The sequence below is a fragment of the Trachypithecus francoisi genome, unplaced genomic scaffold (genome assembly GCF_009764315.1).
Source record: "Trachypithecus francoisi isolate TF-2019V2 unplaced genomic scaffold, Tfra_2.0 Lachesis_group5, whole genome shotgun sequence".
Lineage (NCBI taxonomy): Eukaryota > Metazoa > Chordata > Mammalia > Primates > Cercopithecidae > Trachypithecus > Trachypithecus francoisi.
In genome coordinates, this window is record NW_022681470.1 from 6,995,058 (window position 1) to 7,021,221 (window position 26,164).

At 41.7% G+C, this 26,164-nt stretch overlaps 1 protein-coding gene and 1 pseudogene across 1 annotated transcript; one reads left to right on the plus strand and one right to left on the minus strand.

Moving 5' to 3' along the window:
- The first annotated feature begins 16,324 nt into the window (after positions 1-16,324).
- LOC117074969 (succinate dehydrogenase cytochrome b560 subunit, mitochondrial-like) lies at positions 16,325-17,598 on the plus strand. Its single transcript, XM_033196932.1, has one exon. It carries the CDS (start codon positions 16,442-16,444, stop codon positions 16,853-16,855), a length of 414 nt encoding a protein of 137 aa, XP_033052823.1. The 5' UTR covers positions 16,325-16,441; the 3' UTR covers positions 16,856-17,598.
- A 7,193-nt stretch (positions 17,599-24,791) lies between these two features.
- On the minus strand, positions 24,792-25,636 carry LOC117074968 (annotated as a pseudogene).
- Between the last annotated feature and the right edge of the window lie 528 nt (positions 25,637-26,164).

A 26,164-nucleotide genomic window follows, 5' to 3' on the forward strand; every position in this document is an offset into this window, starting at 1 on the left:
GACTCCTAACAAAATGATGAACGCATTGCATGTATGGTTTTATAATAAGTATTGGTGGAGTGAAGATGTTTTTAGGACAGGAAGGATTACATGGATATGAAAAACACAAATATTGAAAACCAAAAGGTGGTTAGAACATCGACAAACTAAAAACTGCTAATTTATTAATTATAGATAATAGGGAGCGAAACCAAGTTAGTCTTCCATCTCTGATGTGAGAATTAGGAAAAAAAACTACAGAATGTCTGAGGCAGAAACAGTTTTCAAATCACAGTCCATATAGCAGTATATGAAAAAGACAAGAGTGAAGACCTTGTTTTCAAAAAGAAAGAAGGCAAAAAGTATAATAACTGGCCTAACTTAAACATATCATTGTGACAATGTAAATGGATTACATTCCATGACTGCAGAAAAATTTTCATATTGGTTAAAAACAAAACCAAATAGCCCCAAATCCCATACTATATTATTTATAAGGAATAAACCTAAAATAAGGAAAATGAGCTGTTAAAGAAGGTCACAGATTTATTAGATGAAGACAAAATTTTAAACAGCAGGGACATTGATATTAGCATACCTATATTCATCCTTTTTATTACTATTTGTTCATTTTCATTATTATATACCTCCTAGGTGCCAGGCAATTTTGTAGGTGCTGGGGATATAGAAAATGAAACAGAGCAAGTTCCAACTCTAATTGAGTTTGCTTTAATGGAGAGATATTAAACAAATAATTACATAATATAAAGTCAAATAATGATACATGCTACAAAGAAAACTAAAAGCGAGAGGGACTGAAGCCAGCTGTTTTAGAAGGGAGTGCTTCTCTGAGGACCTGACATTCGTTCATTCCTGAGTGGAATGAAGAAGAGCTGTGTAGTTATTTGGGGTTGCTTCAGTGATGCTCCAGAATTTTCCTTCTCAAAGTATGGTCTGTGATATGTTTCTTCCAGTTAGTGATGAGGAGATTGCAATTTCCCCAGAATGCAAACCAGCTCTAGCTCCATCATTAAGGACACTATTCACTGCAGCTGACATTTTTCTCTTTTATTGCAAGACTTTCTTGACGAAGGAAGCACTGTGTTCATTTGCACGCTGGCTCTTGCTTTTTGTTTGTTTGTTTTTTGAGACAAAGTCTCGCTCTATCACCCAGGCTGGAGTGCAATGGCACGATCTCGGCTCACTGCAACCTCTGCCTCCCAGGTTCAAGCGATTCTCCTGCCTCAGCCTCCTGAGTAGCTGGGACTATGGGCATGTGCCAGCATGGCCAGCTAATTTTTTTTTTTTTTTTTGTATATTTAGTAGAGATGGGGTTCACCACATTGGCCAGGCTGCTCCTGAACTCCTGACCTCGTGATCCTCCCACCTCGGCCTCCCAAAGTGCCGGGATTACAGGCATGAGCCACAATGCCCAGCCTGGCTCTTGCTTTTTATCTGGTTGCACTTTGAGTAACTCTGGTAGACAGAGGGAACAAAGTGCAAAAGCTTGAGGCAAAAGCATAGTCAGCATATCAGGCAAAACAGATCAAGTAGACAAAGCTAAATAATTATATTTTACTTAACAATAGTCAATCATTAATGAAATAATTGTTTGACTTAGCTCATTGTCTTAATTGTTTAAATAATTAGAAAGATTCCTTTCAGAGATATTAACATCAAAAATCTGTAAAGATCTCCCTCCCAAAATCACAACTTCTCTCTCTCTCATCTATCTGATTCCCAACTAGAAAGCTCCACTTTGATGTGTAATAAGCATAAAAAGCAAAATGTGCTCCAAACTCAAGTCCTGATTCTGATCTCCCACAGCCTGCCCTTCCGCTCGGCAATCTGCCACCACCTTGGTCCTGGTCACCATCTTCCCTTGCACATATTGTTGCAATGGATTCCCAAATGGCCTCTGTGCGTCTGTCCTTGCTCTTTTCCTAGCCTGTTCTCCACGTAGAATCAAGAGTAGATCTTTTAAAATGTTAGTCAGATCATAGCACTACTACTCAAAATGCTTATTAGGTTTCCATCTCATTCAGAGTAAAAGCCGAAGTCTTTACGATAGCTCACAAGCCCTGCATGACCTAGAACATGCTGCCTCTCTGATTTTATCTCATATCCTATGCTTGCTATCTTCCAGCCACATTGGCTCTTTACTCTTTTGTGAACACCCCAAACACACATCTCAGGGGCTTTGCACTTAGTCGTCTCCATGACTGCTTGTAGGCCTGGTATGTTTGGATCTGTGTCCCTGCCCAAATCTCATGTCGAATTGTAATCTCCAATGTTGGAGGTAGGTCCTAGTGGAAGGTGATTATCCAATCATGGGGACAGTTTCTCCTGAATGGTTTAACACCTTCCCCCTTGGTGCTGTTCCTATGATAGTGAGTGAATTCCTGTGAGAGCTGGTTGTTTAAAAGTGGGTAGCACCTTCTCCCTCCCTCTCTCTCTTCCTTCTGCTCTGGCCATGTAAGATGTGCCTGCTTCCCCTTTGCTTTCCACCATGATTGTAAGTTTCCTGAGGCCTCCCCAGAAGCAAAAGCCACCATGCTTCCTGTACAGCCTGCAGAACCGTTAGCCAATTAAACCTCTTTTATTTATAAATTATCTAGTGTCAGGCATTTCTTTATCGCAGTGCAAGAATAGACTAATACAAGGTCTTTGGTGTTCACAAAATCTTATCTGATTACCATATATACAATACCAACTCATCCCCAAGCCCAGATACCCTTTCTTACAGTGGTACCCCCTTACCCACTATGGGTTTTGGTTTCCATGATTTCAGTTACCTGCAGTCAACTGTGGTCTGAAAATAGTACATGAAAAATTTTAGAAATCAAAAATTCAGGCCAGGTGCAGTGGCTCAAACCTGTAATCCCAGTACTTTGGGAGGCCAAGGCAGGTAGATTGCTTAAGCTCATGAATTCGACACCAGCCTGGGCAACATGGCAAAACCCTGTCTCTACAAAAAATTAAAAAATTAGCCTTGTTTGGTGGTGTGCACCTGTAGTCCCAGCTACTTGGGGGCCTGAGGTGGGAGGATTGCTTGAGCCTGGAAGGTTGACGCTGCAGTGAGCCAAGATTGTGCCACTGCACTCCAGCCTGGGCAACAGAGCAAGATCCTGTCTCAACAAAGAAAGAAGAAATAACGCATAAGTTTTAAATTTGGTGCCGTTCTGTGCAGCATGATGAAACTCACACTTTTCTGCTTTGTCCCCCCCGGATGTGAATCATCCCTTTGTCCAGTATGTTCACGATGTCTTTGTCACCTGTCCATTAGTCACTTCATAGTTGGCCAGGTTATCAGACTGACTTTCACATTGTTGCAGTGATTGTGGTAAGTTATCCTTATTTTACTTCATGATGTCCCCAAAGTGCAACAGTAGAGATGCTGACAATCAAGACATGCAAAGAAAAGCCATAAATTGCTTCCATTCGGTGAAAAAGTGAAAATCTTCGACTTAAGGAAAGAAAAGAAATTGTGGCCGGGCATAGTGCCTCATGTCTGTAATTCCAGCACTTTGGGAGGCCGAGGCGGGTGGATCACTTGAGGTCGGGAGTTCGAGACCAGCCTGACCAACATGGAGAAACCCCGTCTCTACTAAAAATACAAAATTAGCTGGGCGTGGTGGCACATGCCTGTAATCCCAGCTACTTGGGAGGCTGAGGCAGGAGAATTGCTTGAATATGGGAGGCAGAGGTTGCAGTGAGCCAAGATGGTGCCATTGCACTCCAGCCTGGGAAACAAAAGTGAAACTCTGTCTCAAAAAAAAAAAAAAAAGCAATTGTATGGTGAATCTTACCAAGTTTATCATATAATAAACTTGTAGGAAAAAACAGAATATATAGAGAGAGAGTTTAACACTATCCACAGTTCAGGCATCCACTGTGGGTCTTGGAATGTATCCACCGTGGATAGGGGGCACTACTGTACTTTGCTTACTTTTCTCCAAAGCACTTCATATCATTTGATGTTTATTTTTTCCTTATCTGTCTCCCACCCACTCCCCTAATAGGGAATTGGTCCATGGAAGAGAAAGCTTGTTCTTATTTTATCTCCAGCACCGAGAGTGAGCTTGATATATATTGATATGTAGGTATTGAATAGATGAATACAAGAATAAAATCATACTTAGAATCCTAAGACTGAAGGCAGAATAAAATGCGTAGCTTTCCTCTGTCAAGTGAAAAAACAAACCTGGACTTAAGTCAAGAGACACTCCATTCATAAGTTCTATTGCAAAAGGAAGAGGTCACGATCGCCTTAAGGAGAATGCTCTGACCATAGCATCTGCAAGTATCTGAAAGCTCAGGCAGAAAAGGGATTCTCCTTTTTTGTTTTTTTGAGACAGAGTCCCACTCTGTCACCCAGGCTGGAGTGCAGTGGCGCAATCTCGGCTGACTGCAACCTCCGACTCCTGTGTTCAAGCGATTCTCCTGCCTCAGTCTCCCAAGTAGCTGGGGTTTACAGGCACACACTACCATGCCTGGCTTTTTTTTTTTTTTTTTTTTGTATCTTTACTAGACACAGGGTTTTGCCATCTTAGCCAGGCTGGTCTCGAACTCTTGACCTCAGGTGATCCACCCACCTGGGCCTCCCAAAGTGCTGGGATTACAGGCATGAGCCACTGTGCCTGGCCAAGGGTTTCTCTTTTTATATGGAGGCGTAGAGAATCCTAGAGAGGAGTGGCTGTGTGGGAGTGGGATGAGCAGGTGGTGTGAACAGACAATTTGAACAGGGAAGGATCACTGAGGAGAGATGTTCTGTGTTTTAGTGCTTGGTTAAGCTCAGGGGCAAGCCAAAGTTCAATGGCCTGGAGGAAGGAGAGAAGCTTCACTAAGTTTGAACAAGTTATGTTGATGAGCAATTTGTTCAGATTAGTCAGTGAGAACCAAAGAATGAAAATTTGGAGGGTTGGCTTAGTCTGTTCAAGCTGCCATAAGAAAATATCCTAGACGAGGTGGCTTATAAACAACAAAAACTTATTGCTCATAGTGCTGGAGGCTATGAAGTCCAAGATGAAGGCATCTGTAGGATTGGTGTCTGGTGAGGGCCAGCTTTCTCATGGACAACACCTTCTTGCTGTATCCTCACACGGCTTAAGGAGCAAAGCCGCTCTCGGGGGCCTTTTAAAAATGTCAGATCTCTAATTCCATACATAAGCGCTCCAATCTTACGACCTAACCACCTCCCAAAGGACCCACTTCCTGATACCATCACCTCGGGGGTTGGATTTCAACATACGAATTTGGAAGGACACAAGCATTCAGACCCTAGGAGGAGTTGTGTCTGGCTTTGTCATAGGTTCTCAAGGAGCTCATGCATGAGTCTTCTCTTAGTCACATGGGGATGGGTGGCTCTCTGCCTGGAACACAAAAGGACAGGGAGGGTTTCTTGACCATTACTGTTTTCCACATTGTTAGCCCATAGTGGGTCAGTCACAGTGAGGTCATCTACCACCTTCAAGACTGGAGAATGGCAGCTGTGGGGACCATCACTTAGCTGTTTCTTCTGCCACAAGGTGTTGCCAACAACAGACTTCACAAAAAGATCATTCCCCATCAGCCCATTCACATGTCTCTTAACTGCCAGGATTACGTCCCAGTGTGTCTCCATCTGCTGTCCAGCTCACAGAGTCTTGAATCTCATATTGTCACTGTGCCTCTGGGTCATTGAAACGGAGAGAGATTAAAGGTGGTTCAATAGGGAAAGTCAGAATATATGGTTCTTACTTTATTCATTGTTGTACCAGCCAACATAATATGATATTACTAGAGATGAAACAGAAATGATTTCAGTTATAAATAATTTACTATCCTCAAAGAAGGTTAGAATTAAGTTGGTTATGTTTTCTTTCATTTAAATAGCTTGCTCTGGGAGCCTGTTATGTTTCCTAGATCTACTCTGGTACTGAATTCCAGTATTCTGTAGATCTTATTAAATACATAAATCTTGTTTATTCTAAAGCACTGCTTTATATGAACAAACCACCTCAAGTTCTTACTCTGATTTTAAAAGACAAGAACTTTGGGGAATACTAGAATATATTGGTCTTAGCTGGAAAATGCTAACATTTGTAGCAGAAGGACCTTAGAGAGCCCACACTCAGCAACCCAGATAATGTCCAAATTCTCTGTTTATAGAGAAAAATCTCAGGCTACTAGCCCTAGGAACATTTTTCCCCAGGTATCCTTATGATAATCCTGAGGTATGAAGAAAAGTAAGGTAGTCCCACAAAACAAAAGTTAAATTGAAATGGTTTCATACTCTAGCCCTGAAAATAACTGTTTTTCAGCAAACAGTAAGAAATAGTGTCTTACATTTGTCTGGAATTTATACTTTACAATATGCTTTTAAATATACCATGTCATTAAATTTCACAATAATTTGGCAAGAAAGAAATGATAATCTCCATTTTGTTGATGTGTAATAAAAGCTATTATCTATTTCACACTTACTTCTTGCCAGGCACCATAGTAAGCACTCATTTGATCCTTGCACCACTCTGATGATATATGTGCTATCATTGTCCTTGTAATACATACATTGAAAGTGAGGCTCAGGAAATTTGAAGATTTTGCCTAGGTTTAGGCAATAAGTAAGTAATAGAGTAGAAATCTGAACACACTTCTCCAACTCATAATGCTCTAAACCAGTGGTCTTCACACTATTTTGGCCACACAATTTTTAACTTATCTATGTACCACGGTACTACTATGTACATTTATATATATATATATATATAAATAGATATTAAAAGAGAACAAGATAAAAATATAAATATAAATTATTTCTCTCATACTCTAATAGAGTATCTTCTACATCCCATAAACTTAATCTTGCTGATGACTCTTCTAAGTTATTACCCTCTATGCACTGTGCAAATGGCAACCAAATTTCAGCTTGAGTTTTGGAGGGAACATTCAAACCATATCACTCTTCACCAGTCTGAGGATGATATTACTGTTGAGAGGGGTAGGTCTTTGCAACCAGGCTTGGGGTTCTAGCCAAGAGCATGATATGGAATGTGATATAGAATGTGGTGGTTGGAGGCTGCCCGAGAGGCAGTAGAATGGCATTGGAAAGGACCTGGAGTTACCAGAGGAGAGTGGAGGGTCTCACTGAATCCTTTATTGATTGTGTGATTATGGACAAGTTGCCAAGACACAATGGGCTTTGGTGTCCTAATCTGTACTGTGTTAAATGGTGAGACCATAAAGAGGTGATTAGGCAGATCCCCTCACGAATGAATTAATGCTATTATTGTGGGAGCAGGTTAATTGTCATGGGAGTGGGTTCCCCACAAATGGGTGAGTTGGCCCAATTTTCTCTCTTTTGCAAGTTTTGCAAGCTTGCTTCCTCCTTCCATTCTTCTGGTATAGGATGACACTTGCCAGGTGCCAGCATCATGCTCTTGGACTTCCCAGCCTCCAGAACTGTGAGCCAAATGCATTTTTGTTTTTATTTTTTTAATTACTCGGTCTGTGGTATTCTGTTATAGCAGTAGAAAATGGACTAAGACAGAGTATGAGAAATTAGTGCTCTAGCTATTGCAATTGTTTGGATGAATCAGGCCCAAATCCTCTTTAATCCCTATTTTTCTTGACAGAGAACATCTGCTTTCATTGGACAATTTGATGCCATAGAGGGCTGCTTGTTTCGCACAATTCAGCATAGATGTATTTTCTTTTCTCTTTTTCTTTCTTTCTTTCTTTCTTTTTTTTTCTTTTTGAGACAGAGTTTCACTCTTGTTACCCATGCTGGAGTGCAGTGGTATGATCTTGGCTCACTGCAAACTCCACCTCTCAGGTTCAAGAGATTCTCCTGCCTCCACCTCTTGAGTAGCTAGGATTGCCAGTGCCTGCCACCATGCTTAGCTAATTTGTGTACTTTTAGTAGAGACGGAGTTTCACCACTTTGCCCAGGCTGGTCTTGAACTCCTGACCTCAGGTGATCTGCCCACCTCGGACTCCAAAGTGTTGGGATTACAGGCGTGAACCACCACGCTTGGCCTATTTTCTTTACTAGAGTTTGCATTTGACTGTACTCACATTTGGTGTCTGGACACTCCAAAATTTAATATTTATCACTTTACTTGTGGTTTGTTTTATTTTTTGCTAACTTCCAATGATTCTGTGAGTTCACTTTAATATGAACAATATAAATTGTTGCTGTAATCATTTATAAATTCAAACAATGTGATTGTGCCAAACATTGTAGATATCCTCACCATACAAGATTTATTATATCTGACCCTGAGCGCTTACCTGTTTTGTGGTCAAAGGTAGCACAGTAAGGTAGCCAGGATGGTGAAGCCTCCATGTGTGGGATGAGATGGAGTTGGAAGCCTGGTATAGCGTTTCTCCCAGAAGGGAGTATGAGCCTGAACAAGCAATATCTCATCACTAAGTGTCCTCAGCAAGTGTCCCCCCGTTTCTCCCAGAAGGGAGTATGAGCCTGAACAAGCAATATCTCATCACTAAGTGTCCTCAGCAAGTGTCCCCCCAGGGACTACTGTGCAAGCACAGAAAAGGGAAAGTTAATCCCAAAGGTACAGGACTCTGGAAAGCCACCAAGGGGAGTAATTGCTTTACTGAGCATTTCATTTCAGGGACTCAAAACCTTTACCTTTAAGAGTTATTTTAAAACTCCCCAGCCCTAGCCACTTATTTTATAAAAAGCAGTTCACTTTCACCAAATATAGTACAAGACAGATAACAGAAATTATATCACTATTTCTCCTACTTCGTTTGCTTCAAGGAGAAGCTTATCAAGGACAAGGAAGTCAGTGCTGTTACAAATAATTTGATTTGATTTGATCTTACTTATTAAGCAGACATGTATGAAGTGCCAGTATATGCCAAGTGTGGTGCTATGAGCTGGAGTATAAAAACAATGAGCAAGACAAGGTCTCCGTCCTTCTGGAGCTGATGGTCTGGTAGAGGAGAGAAGGTATGCATTAAATCAGCTGCATTACAACCCCAGAAGTGGTTTTGTGTTCGCTAGATTGAAATTCACACAAAGCACAGCATTGAACTCCATTATCTCATCTACTTGAGACTGGTACTGAGACTTCAGGTGGACTAGACACATCATACAAGGATAAAAATAAGTATCTGGCATCAATCTGGAATAGGACTGGGGTCTCTGGGTGGCTAGACGGATGCTTTCCCCATTTGGCAGCACGGCCCTCCTATAGGGCATGATGATTGGATCACTTTTGAAAATGTGTCAGGGGTCCTTCAGTGATGAAATCTTTAATAGGAATGACAAAGACCAGATACCTCACTTGGCTTCTTTAAGTGATCTCTGAGGGAGGCTAGAGAAAAGGTTCTTAAAAGCTGCCACACCTCTGTAGCCCAGAAAGGAAATTTTCATATTTACTTCTTTAGAGCATCCAACTCCAGTGCTTTCTTTCTTTCTGACCCTTGGAAAAATGTTATTTGCCACGTTTTAGCTCATACTGCTGGCCTAAGTGATAGTGAACACAAGATAATATGTCATCTCCCTGAACAGTGTCTGAGATAGTATCCACCCTCCCTTGCTTTATTTCTCCCTGAACTTGCAGCTGATATATTATGTCTTCATATGCCTCTGCTTGTTTTCTGTCTCCCAGTGGGATATAAGTGCCTCAACAGCAGGGCCCTGGTCTAGCTTATCAGCTGTTGTGTTCTCAGTTCATAGAACCCTGCATGGCCTGGTAATTGTTGGTTGGTTGAACAAATAAGCAGAGCAACAGACGAACAGATAAATATCTTGCACAAAGGCTAATTCTATTAAATTCTTACCAAGGAGGTCTTACCAACGACATACAGTCAAGGTCATCACATGTCATTTTGCTTAAAGTTGCAGACTCCAAGAATCGTGCAAAACAAAAAAACAACAGAAAAAAAGCCATTTGTTTAAGACAATCAAATATTGCCTTTCACAAACCAGAGCTACTATATTTGTGATTCTTCATTCACCTGAGGACATTTATTTGCATGCGTATAACACTGTGTAGGCCCTTTTTAGTATTGTCAGAGTGACCCTGAATCCACAGAATGACCTTCCCATGTTCCAGATGTCAAGGCTCCCCAAGAAGAGTCCATTTTATCTGGATGACAGTGTGTTCAGCACAGTAGCATCCCAGGTTTTCCAGAAAGCCCTTCAGGAACAACTATTTCCATCATGTTTTAAGCAAGCACTATTTTAGCCATGAAATGAAGACCCCCCTCATGCTACTTCAAGTAATGGTGTGTATACGGAGGAAGGGAGTGGTGGTGGTTGTAATAATATAGACACAGGGGAGCTCAGGGAAATCTGGACAGCCAAGCCTGGAAAGTGGTGGTTCCATATTGAAGGCAACTGCAACGGCAAAGTGGTGGATTTGCTCAGATAGTCTCAGTTGCTTGCCACATGCCTGCTTCTCACTCATCTCTATTAGCACTCTCTCAATTATAGATTTTTATATGAATCTGCAGATAGGTGTCTTCTATCTACCTTAAAATTTCTGCTTATTCATTGTTTGTGTTACCACATAACTCCAGCTCACACAGGTTTCTCATGACTCCTCCAGCCTCTACAACAGAACCTTTTCATGAAAATACAGTGGGTCCTAGCATAACTTTGTTTCATTTTAACATTGGAGGAAAAAAATAGATTCCCATCTGGGACCACTCTCTGTGTGGAGTTTACACATTCTCCGCGTGTCGGTGTGGGTTTGCTCTGGATACTCGGGTTTCCTCTCACATCCCAAAGTTGTGCACATGGAGTGAAACGGTGTGTTTATGTGGTCCCAGTGTGAGTGACAGTGCAGGGGTGCGTGTGCGTGCACCCTGCAGTGGGATGGTGTCCTGTTCTGAGCTGGTTCTGGCCTTGCCCTAAGCTGCTGGGATGGGCTGCACGGCCACCCATGACCCTGAACTGGAATGAGTGGGTTGGAAAATGAGTGAATGAGTAAACATAAATCATTGTCAAATAAGAATGTGTAAAGTATACAATAATCATGCAAAGGCACAACAATAAAGGATGCAGCAAGAAAGCACTCAGTGAGCCGCCATATGTGCGACTGTTGGTTTTTTAAGCCACATGGTGATTGTGGGTGCTCCTTATGATTTTAGCTGTGAAAACATTTGTTCCTTGATTGAACCTACTTATGGCTGCCTTCTTCACTCACTGATTCCGAAATTGGGTAAATAATTATCTTACTTGTTTTTATTGATCTTAAATGTATGTGCAGCTCTCATTTATTTCAAGGTTTAATATTAGAAGTATTTTTCAGTCTTTTGTTAGAGGTTTGGTAACGTTTTTGTGACCAGAAATGTTACAGAAACTTAACTCTTTTTTTATATTAGTTAGCCTATGGGAAAATTGGTTTCATTATCATTTTGCTTAAAGTCAGTTTCCAAGAACCTATCCACTACATTAATTGAGGACTTACTATGCACAAACTAAAATTAAAAGGCTTAATTATTCCTCTTGAAAATACGAAAAGAGATTTTCCTCTCTTCCTTTTTCTTTAAGCATTTACCTTAGAAAACTTCTAGTTGTAAGTATTTTCTTCTCCCTTTGAAATGTATTTCAATCCTTTTGAAGATTAGGTAGGACTTTCCTCAGCTTTGTTACCCTGGAATGTCTTCCCAAGGACCTGGCAACCATCTCTGTGAAATGTAAACATCAAAGGACATAGCACCCCCATCTCCCAGTTTCTGTGTCAGGGCAGAAGTCTGACTTCAGTGAGTATCTTGCTCCAAGTTGCAAAACTGCTCCCCAATATAAGATATGAGAAGTTGGCTTCTTCCTTTGGATAAAACCAGTTAGCTAATACAGGTGGTCAGCCCCATGCCTAGGTAAAGTTAGGATGAACTTTGTGTGACAGTTGGTGCTGTCAAGGCCTCTTATTAGAGGACTAGTTATTGCTTACCTTGAAAACACGTGTGTAATGGATTGTGGCTGCTTGGCTATATAAAAATGTGAGATTTCTTTCTGTCTTCGCAATCTCCTAGTGGTGCACATTACATTCTGGTTTAATGCTATTAAATAAAATTTATGGAAGGCTGTAGGTTTGGATTGAGCTCCTGTACTGGGCCTCAACAGACCAAACCAAAATGGAGCCATTCATGCTAAGTGTCACATAGTCAAACAAGAGATTCACAACGACCGGTCAGAAAGGGCTCAGCCAACCTGAGCCAGCACTACAGGAAAGAATGAAAGTAACCTAAAGTAACCTGATGTTAACCAATCCACTTTTTTGTATTATTCTGTTTCCTTATTCGGCAAGATAGCACCTTACAAAAACTAACTGTTTCACCTTACCCAACAGAGCTCCCTCTATTTTTAGACAGGATGCTGCCTGATTCATGAATTGCTAATAAAAGCCAATTCAGTCTTTAAACTAAATGTGTTGAAGTTCTGTTTTTTGCCAAAACTTATTCAATAATAAAAGCGCTATTTTTTCCCACTTCAACCCTCTTTAGGGAGAAGATTTCTTGATAAGGAGAAAGTTTTCTTTTTAGTTATATTTTCCCAAATACCTTTCACATTTATTTCCTGTGGCTACCTGACTGTTTCCTTTTTCTTTATTCAGGATCTGTGGAGAAAGACCTTTATTGGACAGCTCTCCTTTTTGAGCAAGCTTTTCAATCTATAAACTGGCTGCCAGTGGATAAAGTACCCTCTCCCTTTCCCTGTCCAATGTGTGAGGCCAGAGGTGAAGCAGAATCTTCTGTACTGTACATGGTGCTAAAGACTGTTCATTAGTAGGTATTTTGTTGTGAACTAAGTGACTCTCTATATGATACTTTTGAACATTTATGGAAAAATAGGGAATATAATGATGCTGGCTGGTTGCTCCTAATGTTACTGGATGTGTCGTGGAAAAAAAGAAATGAGTTCAATTCAGAGAGTTGAATTTCCAGGTGAAGAATCACAAATGACCTAAGAGCTTCCAGGTGTGCCCTCAAGGACAGCCTTATCTCCAATAGTTACAGGGCTGAAAATGCTGAAGGCTGAATGTAGAACCTCATCTGATGATTGGCTAAATTACAGCACAAGTGGAAATCCCAGCCTCCCAGGGTGTCTACTGTTAAAGTGAGGGCATTGATTGGGAAAGAATGGAATCCTGTAATTTGAAATGGGGCCATGTGGGAAGACCCTGATGAATCTGGAGATACTCAGCCCCTAAATTCTGATGAACCTTCTTTTCCAGAGGGAGAAATCTCCCCAGCCCCAGTAGAAGAGGCCTCCCCAACCCTCCTGACAGCAGCCTCCCCAGTGTCAGTGGTATTGGCCTGTCCACCTCTGTCTGAGAGGTTTAATCCTGCATTGCTTGAGGAAATGGTAATGGTCTCCCCTGAGAGAACTGCAATGCAAGACAATTCTGATTCTCCTCAGCACTCATCCTGACCACCCCTCTTTGTTTCTAGACCTATGACTGGACTCAAGTCCCAGCAGGGCCCTAAAGGTGAGGTACGAAGTATGACCCATAACAGGGTGCACTGAATTCCAAAAGAACTACTTGGGGTTATTAGTTCATACAAGCAGAAATCCCGGAAACACGTACGGGAATTATGGATGTGGAACATGTGTGGGAATTAAGGGTGTGGAAAAATGGTAGAAGGAACATAAAATTGGATCAGGCTGAATTTATTGATGTGGGCTCAATAAGCAGAGATTCTGCATTCAGTGTTATGGCTTGGCAGAAAGGACTCTAACTGGCTGGGTGAAACAAAGATAAAAAGATGGCCCACCATAAATGAACTAGAAATGCCTGACCTTACTTAGTTTAATAGAGAGGAAGAAATTCAAAGTCTTAAGGACACTGGAAGATTAGAGTGGATTTGTCATTTACCTTACTCACCTATGATGGAAGAATCCAGAAGACATACCTTTCACCAATACTTTGAGAAATACTTTGGATAAATAAATAAATGTTGAGGGGATACCCAGCATCTTTGTCGAGCTTTGTGGTTGCTCTTTTTTGTAGGCCCCACCTTACAACGGGAACCACAGTCATTTGATTGGAAAACCTAAATGCAATGGGACTAATTAGATCCCAGAATATGGCAGGAGTCAAGTGGTGGCGGTGGCACTTAACCACCAAAGGCAAAGTGAGCATGGTTATTATAATGAACAGCAGAGTCAAAGCAGCAGCCAGAATAGTCTGACTCCAGGAGACGTATGGTGTTGGCTAGTTAATCACGATGTTTCTCAAAGTGAAATAGATAGGAAGCCTACTAAAATCTTAACTGATCTGTATAAGCAGAACATTTCTAGGCCAAAAAACAAAAGTCTAACTCAAATCATAAAAACAGAGAGATGTGGCCCTTCAATCAATTCCCAGATGAGCCAGTTTATAGACCCAGAACCCCATGAGTGAAGGAGAGGTCAGGTCCCCTGGAAGAACCACGGTATAATACTAAAAATTTATACTGTTAAATCTTTCTCCTATCCTTCTCCAAAGGGACTACAAGGATAATTGTACACTGGGGAAAAGCAAATAATCAGACCTTTTGGGTCTACTGGACACTGGCTTTGTCTATCCACTGATTACAGGAGACCTAAAACATCACAGTAGTCTCCTCATTAGAGTAGGGGCTTGTGGAAGTCAGATGATCAATAAAGTTTTAGCTCAGATTTGTCTCACAGTGAGTCCAATGGATCGTTGAACCTATCCTGTGGGTTTTTTTTTTCTCCAGTTCTGGAATGTGTTAATTAAAATAGACATATTTAGCAGCAGGCAGAATTCCTCCATTCATTCCCTGACCTGTGAAGTGAGGGCTGTTATAATAGAAAAGGCCAAATGGAAGTCATTAGAACTGCCTCTACTTAGAAAAATATCAAATCAAAAGCAATTCTACATGCAGAAATTAGTGCCACGCTCAGAAACTTAAAAGATGTGGGCGTGGTGATTTCCACCCTATCTCCATTCAACTATCCTGTTTGGCCTGTGATAGACAGGTCTTGGAGAAAGACAGGGGATTATCATAAACTTAACCAAGTGGTGACTCCAACTGCAGATTCTGTACCAGATATGGTTCCATTTATTGAGAAAATCAACTATCTCCTGGCACTGATATGCAGCTATTGACCTGAGAAATGGCTTTTTCATCATCCCTGTCCATAGGGACCAGCAGAAGGGACCAGCAGAAGCAGTTTGCTTTTAGCTGGCGAGGCCAGCAACATACTTTCACTCTCCTACCTCAAGGGTACGTCAACCTACAGTTCTATGTCATAATTTAGTTTTCATGGATCTTGATGACCTTTCTCTTCCACAAGATATCACACTGGCCCATTGCATTAATCACATTTTGCTGATTGGACCTGGTGAATGAGAATTAGCAACCACTCTAGACTTATTGATAAGACCTTTAACTGTCAGAGGTTGGGAAATAAATCAGACAAAAATTCAAGGGCTTTCTAACTCAATGCAATTTCTATGTGTCCAATGGTGTGGGGCATATAGAGATATCCCTTCTAAGGTGAAGGTTAAATTGTTGCGTCTGGCACCACCTGCAACCAAGGAAGAGACACAGCACATATTGGGCCTCTTTGGACTTAGGAAGCAACATATTCCACATTTGGGCGTGTTATGCTGGGCCATTTACAAAATGACCTGAAAAGTTTCTAGTTTTGATTGCAGTCTAGAACAAAGCAAGGTTATGGTTACTTGAGCCATAAGATCTAACATATCCAATGGTGACTGATATATTAGTGGCAAATAGAGATGCTGTTTGAAGCCTCTGGCAGGTCCCTACAAGTGGATTGAAGTGCAGGCCTTTAGGGTTTTGGAGTGAGTCCCTGCCATCTTCTCCAAATAACTACTCTCCTTTTGAGAGACAGTTCTTGGCCTGCTACTGGGCATCAGTAGAGACTGAATGCTCAACCATGTGGCACCAAATTACCATGTGACCTGAGCTGCCCATAATAAACTGGGTGTTATCTGACCACCAAGCAATAAGGTTAGGCATGCATGCAGCTCTTCATCATCAGTGGAAGTGGTATGTATGTGATCTAGCTCTAACAGTCTCTGAAAGCATAAGTAACTTACATGAAGAAGTTGCCCAATTGCCCATGCTCCTCCCTTCTGCTGCACTGCTTTCTCTCTCCCAGACTGTACCTGTGGCTTCATGAAGAGTTCCCTATGATCAGTTGGCAGAGGAAGAGAAGAATTAGGCCTGGTTTACAGATGTTTCTGCATGATATGCAGCACCACCCAGAAGTGGACAGCTGTGGCACTACAACCACTCTCTGGGACATCCCTGAAGGACAGTTATGAAGGGAACTCCTCCCAGTGGGCGAAAATTCGGGCAGGGCACTTGGCTGTTCCCTTTGCTTAGAAGGAGAAATGGCGACTTCCGTCCAGACCGGAACCCAAGATGGCTGCGCTCTTGCCGAGACATGTTGGTCGTCATTGCCTCCTGAACCCACTTTAGCCCTCAACTCTGTATCAGAAATGCTGTTCCTTTGGGAACCATGGCCAAAGAAGAGATGGAGCGGTTCTGGAATAAGAATATAGGTTCAAACCGTCCTGTATCTCCCCACATCACTATCTATAGTTGGTCTCTTCCCATGGCGATGTCCATCTGCCACCGTGGCACTGGTATTGCTTTGAGTGCAGGGGTCTCTCTTTTTGGCATGTCGGCCCTGTTACTCCCTGGGAACTTTGAGTCTTATTTGGAACTTGTGAAGTCCCTGTGTCTGGGGCCAGCACTGATCCACACAGCTAAGTTTGCACTCGTCTTCCCTCTCATGTATCATACCTGGAATGGGATCCGACACTTGATGTGGGATCTACGAAAAGGCCTGAAGATTCCCCAGCTATACCAGTCTGGAGTGGTTGTCCTGGTTCTTACTGTGTTGTCCTCTATGGGGCTGGCAGCCATGTGAAGAATGGAGGTTCCCAGCATCATCTTCCTACACCTTATTACATTTATCCATCTTTCTGTTTTTCATTCTTATCTCCAGCCGGGGAAAAGTTCTCCTTATTTGTTTAGATCCTTTTGTACTTTCAGATCCCCTTGGAGCAGTAGAGTACCTTGTAGACCATAATAGTGGAAGAGGGTCTAATTTTCCCCTTGTTTCTAAAGATGGGGTGGCTGCAAAAACTCCCCTTTTTTGCCCACAGCTTGCCAACTCTGGAAGCAGTTATTCTGTCTCCATATTGGGCTTTGATTTGTGCTGAGGGTCAGCTTTTGGCTCCTTCTTCCTGAGACAGTGGAAACAATGCCAGCTCTGTGGCTTCTGCCCTGGGGACTGGGGGTGAGGCTTTGGGTGCCACTGCCTGTGGGTTGCTGGCTTAAAGGACAATTCTGTTCATTGGTGAGAGCCCAGGCCATTAACACCTACGCAGTGTTATTGAAAGAAGAGAGGTGGGGGTGGAGGGGAATTAGTCTGTCCCAGTTAGAGGGAGATAAAGAGGGCTAGTTAGTTCTTGGAGCAGCTGCTTTTGAGGAGAAAATATATAGCTTTTGACACAAGAAGAAGATCCAGAAAATTATTGAACATATTAATGGTTATTTCTTTTTCTTGGATTTCCAGAAAAGCCTCTTAATTTTATGCTTTCTCATCGAAGTCATGTACCCTTTTTTTCTGAAACTGAATTAAAATACTCATTTAAAAAAAAAAAAAAAGAAGGAGAAATGGCAAGATGTGTAATTAAATCCTTATGTATAGGCTGTAGCCAATGGTGGTTTGGCCAGATGGTCAGGAACTTGGAAGGAACATAATTGGAAAATTTGGTGACAAATTTAGGAGACAAAAATGTGGATAGACATCTCCAAATCAGCAAAACTTGTGAAGATGTTTATGTTTCATGTGAATGATCACCAAAAGGTAACCACAGCAGAGGAGAACTTTAATAACCAAGTAGATAGGATAACCCTTTCTGTGAATACTACTCAGACTGTTTCCCCAGCCACCCCTGTCATTGCCCAATGGGTTCACGACCAAAGTGTCCTTGGTGGCAGACATGGAGGTTATTCATAGGATCAGAAACAGGGACTTTCTCTTACCAAGGCTGACCTAACTATGGTCACTGCTGAAGGTCCAATCTGCCAGTAGCAGAGACCAACACTGAGCCTCCAATGTGGTACCATCCCTAGGTGATCAGCCAGCTACCTGGAGTCATGTTTATTACATTGGCCTGCTTCCATTATGAAAGGGGCAGTGTTTTATTCTGGAATAGACACTTCTCTTTGCCTTCCCTGTACACAGTGCTTTTGCCAAAACTACCATCTGTGGACTTACAGAATGCTTTATCCACCATCATGGCATGCCACACAGCATTGTGTGTGATTAAGGAACTCACTCCACAGCAAAAGAAGTTCAGCAATAAATGTACGCTCATGTAATTCACTGGTTTAACCATGTTCCCCACTATTCTGAAGCAGATGGCTTGATAAAATGGTGCAATAGCTTTTTGAGGAGTCAGTTATAGTGCCAGTTAGGTGGCTATACCTTGAGTGCTGGGGTAAGGTTCTCTGTGCTCTAAATCAGTGTCCAGTACATGGTGTTGTCTTTTCCATAGACTGGATTCATGGGTCGAAGAATCAAAGAGTGGAAATGGAAGTGGAACCACTCACCATTACTCCAGCAAAATTTTTGCTTCCCATTTCTATGACTTTATACTCTGCCGGCCTAAAGGTCTCTAGTTCTGAGGGAGAAATGCTTTCACCAGGAGACATAATGATGATTCCACTGAACGGAAAGTTAAGACTGCTGCCCAGTCAGTTTGGGCTCCTTCTGGTTTTGAGTCAACAGGTGAAGAATGGAAGTATGGTGTTGACTGAGGTGATTGATTCAGACCACCAAGAAGAATTGGACTATTATTCCATAATGGAGAGAGAGAAGAGTAAGCCCAGAAAACGGGAGATCCTTCAGGTATCTTTTAGTGTCACCATGCCCTGTAATTATGGTCAATATAAAACTATAACAACTCAATGACCAGGACTCAAGGGCTACTAATGACCAGGCCCTTCAGATTTAGATCACCCTTCCAGGTGAAAAACCATGACCAGCTGAGGTGTTTGCTGAAGGCAAAGGGAATACAGAATGAATAGAGAAGAAGGTATTTACAAATACCAACTAAGAAGAAGTGACCAGTTACAGAAATGAGAGCTGTAACTGTCATGAATATTTTCTCCTTGTTTTGTAATGAATATATTTGTGTGGATATATATGTGTATATATGTATATATAATATTTGAATATATATGGAATATGTCTTATATATTTATAAATTAATTTATATCTATATAAATTAAGCAAATATTTTTCATTCTCTTATTCCCTGAAGTAACATAAGATGCATTGACTTCATATCGTACTATTTAAGTATTATTAATCCTACATAGAAGTAAAGTTATACGATATCGATGGGAAGAGTTAACATCACTCAAATACTTTGCCTCCTCTTCTGGGGAAGGGATTAGTGTGTCTTCGGTTGTATGCAGGATAGTTGTATCACTTTAGGCAGAATTATGACCCTGTTAGTGTCTTTAATTGAAGATTAAGTGTGGTTTAAAAAGATGTATATGGGTTGATTGATAAGAGGTAGAATCGTGGTGGTCATTTTATGTGTCAACTTGACTGGACTAGGGCATGCCCAGATAGCTGGTAAAACATAATTTCTAGGTGTGTTTGTGAAGGTGTTTCCAGAAAAGATTAACATTTGAATCAGACTGAGTACAGAAGATCATCCTCACCAATGTGAGTAGGTACCATCCAATTTCTTGAGAACACAAATAGAACAAAACTTCAGAACAATATATTTTCTCTTTCCTTATGGAGCCGAGACATTTGTCTTCCTCTCTTTTTTTTCTTCTTGCTCTGTTGCCCACACTGGAGTGCAGTGGCGTGACCTCAGTTCACTGCAACCTCTGCCTCTCAGGTTCATTCTTGTGGCTCAGCCTCCCGAGTAGCTGGGACTACAGGCACACACCACCATGTCTAGCTAATTTTTGTATTTTTAGTGAGACAGGGTTTCACCATGTTGATCAAGCTGATCTCAAACTCCTGGCCTCAAGAGATCTGCCTGCCTCAGCCTCCCAAAGTGCTGGGATTAAAGGTGTGAACCACCACACCTGGCCTATTCATCTTCTGTTAACATGAGTATTCCTGGTTATTGAGCCTTTAGACTCAGATCAGGACTTACACCATCTATACCTCCATTCTTGGGCCTTTGAATTCAGACTAAATTACATCATTGGCTTTCTTTGTTTGCTGGCTTGCAGATGTCAGATTCTGGAACTTCTTGGCCTCCATTGTCCCATGAGGCAATTCCTATATTAACTCTCTCTCTCTTTCTCTCTCTCTCAACTCTAGAGAGAGAGTCTGTTTCTGTGGAGAATTCTTGCTAATGCAGCATTTTAAGAATTTAAACATGATCATGCTTCTGTAGCAGAAAATCCTGAGATTCTTTCCTTTGATGGCAGAGATTCAAAGTAGTTTGGTTCCACTGCACAGCTGTGGCCACTGGGCTTTGTGAAATCACTCTCTCTAGAGACACTTCATGCAGCTTCATAAAATTAGTTTTGTCTTCAGGATGGAGGTTTATTGGTTCTCTGCACAACTGGGAAATCATCCCTTTTGGACTATGGAGAGTCTTGATTAGCCCTTCCAAATTAGTTTTTTCTTCTTCTGTTGGAACTTTTAATCAGTACAGTTTGCCAGACATAAGGCAATATATCCAGAAAGTAGAATGCCACAAGCCTCTGCAGATAGTCATTTCCCGGGGAGCATATAATTTCTCACTTCATCTTATAAAGGAAAATGGTAGAGGAATGGAAACAAACATGTATTTAGACTTACTACGTTCCTGGTCCTTTGTGAGGGGTTTCATATGGAATATTTCATTGAATATCAGCAACACTTTTATGATGTAGATAACATTTTTGAAAGGCCACCTGAAGCCCAAAAAGATTGAATAACTTGCCCAAAGGTAACATTGTATGAGGTGATGGGACTTGGATTTGAATCTAGCTCTGACTCCAAATGGTTGCATTTTGTATTATAGTTGGTTGCTGTCTACTCTCCTCCAATTAGACTTGAGCTAAAAACAGGACTGAAATGATGCTAAATTCATGAGATTAATATTAATGCAGTAGAATCACTCCTTTGCTATCTACAGGAGGAGGTAGTATTAGTCTGTTTTCACACTGCTAATAAAGACATACCTGAGACTAGGTAATTTATAAAGGAAAGAAGTTTAATTGACTCATAGTTCCACATGACTGGGGAAGCCTTACAATCATGGCAGAAGGCAAATGAGGAGCAAAGTCACTTCTTACATGGCAGCAGGCAAGACAGCTTGTGCAGGGGAACTCCCATTTATAAAACCATCAGATCTCATGAGACTTATTCATGACCATGAGAACAGTATGGGGAAAACCACCCCCATGATTCAATTATCTCCACCTGGTCCCACACGTGACACATGGGAATTATTACAATTCAAGGTGAGATTTGGGTGGGGACACAGTCAAACTGTATCACCCAGTATAAACCATCTAGCTCTAATTTTGCTTCTGTAATGGAGAAACTATTTTTTAAAATTCCTCTGGGTGTTTTTTCTCCCATATTAATGCATTTTTTATTTTTACTCTCTGTCTCTCTGTAGTCTTTACTACCATTAAAGCAAATCAGTGACATTTATTGCCATAGTGAAAGGTAGAGAGATATATCTGAAGTCCATAGGGCAGGAGAGAAAAAGGTGATCCCTGGGAATATTACTTCTGGACAGGAAGGGGAAGTAGAAATTCCTCCTGGGTTATAGGGCAGGGACAGGATCCTTCAGCAACCTGGTATCCAGCCCTCAGGAATTATATGCCAAGCTGAAGAGGACAGGAACCAGTGAGAGGAAACAAAGGCTCTTCTACAATGCTGAGAGACTCCATAAATTTCCATATGCACTCACATCTATGGGGAAAGATAAGGAAGGCAGACACTTTGGAGGAAAGAAACACTGTAGGTAAGAAGTTAAAACTTAGATTGTGAGATATGAAATGCTATTTACCAGAAAAAATAAAATTACATTATACTGGAAAATTCCAAGATTTCTTACCAGCTGCTATAAGTAAGGCTAGGGCCTCCAGATTAGGATGAGAGAAATTACAGAAAGAGGAAAAGTCTACATTCGTAGTACATCCTTCATGTATAGTGTTTTAATTTTAGATAATGCTGTGCTTTCATAACTCATTCTTTTGAGTTATTAATAATGGCTCCTCTTAAAATACAAAGATATTTTCTGGGAGTCACTGAATGTCAAACTATGCTAAGTATCAAGACCATGACGTGAATCAGGTTACTGTGACTCATCTCATGTACCTAGAGAGACCTGCAAGGATACAGAAGAGAATGATATCATAGTGTCATGGTCTGTGGGGTATATCCCTAAATGAGAGAAGGCAAGACTAGGAAAAACTCTATTTGATAGAAACCTAAGTCAAGGGTTAAAAAGTGGACACCTGGGTCTTGGGTGCTTGGGAAAGGCTGCAGAGAGGACAGGGAAAGGTGTGCCAGGAGGTGGGGCTGGGGGAGAGACCTGCGAGCAAACTTCTCCTTAGCTCTGCATGATGTTGCAAAAGTGTGTGAATTTGGGCTCCAGACAAATCTGAGATTAGATTCTCCCTGGCCACTAGTGCCTGGTGCCTTTGGACAAACTTATCTGCATAAAGGGAGAGCATTGCTTGAGGATGTAGTGAGAATTAAATGAGAACACATTTGTTAAATGCCCAACACTATGCTTGTCACAGGGCAGCTACTGTGCCCATAACTGTAGATTTTAATGTCTGAAAGTGAGGGCTACACTAATTTGCTCTGGAGGTTTCCCTGAGCAGATGGTAAGTAAGTGTCAGAAAATGAATGATATACTCTGTGTCACGGGTGGCCCAGAAGCATGTGGTGGCATGTGTGGCTTATATCTCTTTATGAGTGTTCTGAGTCACTCTGAACCCAAATGACAGCTGTGTGTAAGCAATTCCTGCTGGCAGGCTTACTGGTCTAGAAAGCCAAACAGCAACAACAATGCCCACCCCCCAACTAAAAAACAAAATTCCCCAAACCTCATTAACATTTGGACTTGTACCTTTCTGTGAAGATGATTTGATTTGTGGCTCCTCCAACTGATTTAACTGTGGCTTTGCCAGTCCGTCCTATCTATTAAGTTAGAGCAAAAATCTTTTCACGTGTCAGCCAGGGGAATCCATCCGGAGTTCTGGAGGTCCTGGCAGCACTAACTGGGAGAAAAGAGGAATGCATGCTTTCTTCCTGAGACTGTGACTTAGTACACTGGAGTTGCAGTGACAAAATACCTGAGACTGGCTAAGTTATAAAGAACAGAAATTTATTTCTCACAGGTCCAGAGGCTGGGAAGTTCAAGGTCGTGGTGCCTGCATTCAGTTCTGGTGAGGGTGGCTCTCTGCTTCCAAGATGGTGCTTTGTTGCTGTGTATGGCAGGACAAAAGGGACCAAAGTAGTTTCCTCCACCCCTGTGACAAGGCACTAATCCATTCGTGAGGACAGATCTCTCATGACTCAATCACTTCCCCATAGGACCCACTTTTAATACTATGACAATGAGGACTACACTTTACCATACATTTTGAAAGACAGGCAAATTCAAACCATAGCATTCTGCCCCAGTCTCCCCTAAATTTGTGTCCTTCTCACATATGAAATATGTTCATTCCATTCCAATAGCCCCTCAAACCTTTACTTATTCCAGCATCAACTTAAAAATCTCTGTCCAAAATCTAAACTAAATATCATGTAAATCAGATAAAACTTGTGGTATGATTTCTCTGATTCAAATTCCTTCTCCAGCTGTGAGCCTGTGAAATAAAGCAAGGTACTTTTAATATACAGTAGTGGGACAGGCATCAGATAGGCATTCCCATTCTAAGAAAAAGTAACGGAAAAGCAGAAAGGGGTAATAGGTCCTGAGTGAGTCTAAAACTCAACAAGGCAAACAACATTCAATCTTGAGATCTGAGAATAATATTCTTTGACTCCATGTCCCTTATTCCGGACACACCGGGCAGGGATTGGGTCCCCAAGACTCCAGGGGATCCTACTCCCATGGATTGCCTGAGCTCAGCTCATGCTGAAGCTGTTATGGGTTAGACTCAAGTGCCTGTGGCTCCCCCAGGCTGCCACTGCACACTGGTGGCCCTACATGTCTCAGATCTCATAGGTTGCTCCAACCTCATGCCTCTTCTGGGCATTGCTCTAGTGGGAATTTTCAGTGGCAGTCTTCTCCTGGTAGAAGTTCTCTGCCTTCTCCAAGGCTCTCCAAGGCATCTTTTGAAATCTAGGTGGAGGTAGCCATGTTTCCACATATCATGAACTCTGTGTGCCTGCAGAGTTAGCATCACATAGATGCTACCATGTAATACAGCGTGTACCCTGCTGAGTGGCTTGAGCAACAGCTGGGGCAACCAAGAAATGCTGCACCAGAATGCAGGGAGCAGAGATTTGAGGTGGTCCTGGGCAGTGAGGCCACAGGCACCTTGGGTCCCTCTTTTGAAACTGTTCTGCCCGCAAGGTCATGGCACTTTGGGCCTGTGAGAGTAGGGTATCCACAAAGATTTCAGAAATGCCTTTGCCATTATTCTTTCCTTGTCTCGGTGAATAGCACCTGGCTTCCTTCTATCCATATTAACCTCCATTTCAAACAGTTGCTTAGCCACACCCTTAATATTCGCTCCAAAACACACTTTCTTTTTCTTTACATGGCCAGGCTGAGAATTTTCCAAATCTTCAAGTTCTATTTCTATTTTGATAATGAATTCCATCTTTAATTATCTCTTTTTGCATTTTTTATTTTACAAATAGCACTTTTTATTTGACACTATTTGAAATCTGAACTTTAAACAGATTCTTGGACTGGTGGTTCATATCCATCAGCTCATTCAACTTTAGCACCTGTCTCGTCCCCAGTGGCTTTTCCAGAACTATTGCCTTCACCATGAAGCTCCACGAGCTTTCCCAATTCAAACTTGGGCTTCTTCAGCATTTTTACTTTCTAACGAAGACATCATGGAGAGGATAAACAGATTGGCAAGCCTTTTCTATGTCTTTTCCAATGCTGTCTGGAATCAATTTATTGACCACTTCTTTCAAGTCATTTGTCTGCACCTCTCGGATCATGATTTCCATCCATCTTCTTCCGGATTTGGCGGACCTGTTGGTGCTGAGCGTAAGAAGTCTTCTGTATCTGATTGTTGCGTTTTTTAGTAAAACCAACACAGAACAGACAAAGCAAGTAACCATCGGTAGCCTTGACATCAACATGAGCTTCAATCATTGTCTGCTACTTTTTGACCATGGAACACATTTTGTCACGGGTAAGATCCATGCCATGGAAGTTAGGCAGGCAGTTTTTGCCCTGAACATCTTCAGTAATCAGCTTGAATTTTCTAAATGCAACTTCATCATTCTGCAGATCAGCAAGACTCACTTCAAACACATGACCCTTGAGACCATCAGGTGCAATTTTGGTTCCTTGGGTCCTGGTGATGAGCGTCTTTCCAATATTTCTTATATTGAAGATAGCAGGTGCTTTCACATCATACCAATCTTTCTTAGAAAATGGACCAACCACTTTCTTCTTGGCTCCCTTTTTGCCGCCTTTCGTAAGGCGCTTGTTCTTGCCAACTGCCATGGTGCTGGTTAGAGAGACAAAAGGCTCTTTTTGCGTTTTTCTATAAGCAGTCAAGAGAAGCCGTGCAGCACCCTGAGTGGTTTGTTGAGATACTTTTCATCAAATATTCTAGTTCATTGTCCTTAGGTTCTGCCTTCCACAGAGTACCAGAACATGGATAAAATTCAGCCAAGTTATTTGCCACTTTATAACAAGAGTGGCCTTTCCTCCAGTTTCCAGTAAGATATTCCTCATTTTCAAATAAAACCTCAGCAGAATGAACTTTACTGTCCATATTTCTACCAACATTCTGACCATGACTACTTAGAAAATCTCTAAGAAGATTTAGGCTCTTCCTACAGCTCTCTCCTTCTAAGCCCTCATTAGAATTGTCCTTCATTCACAACAACCTAGGCTTTTTCTAGTACGCACCTTCAAACTCTTTCAGTCTGTATGCATTACCCACTTTCAAAGCTGCTCCGCATTTCCAGGTGTTTGCTACATAACACCCTACTTCTGGTACCAGTATCTGTCTTGGTCACATATTCAAAGCACAG

Bases quoted from the DNA above. Each gene is read 5' to 3' on its own strand.
- LOC117074969 (XM_033196932.1), top strand. From the start codon at position 16,442: ATGGCCAAAGAAGAGATGGAGCGGTTCTGGAATAAGAATATAGGTTCA.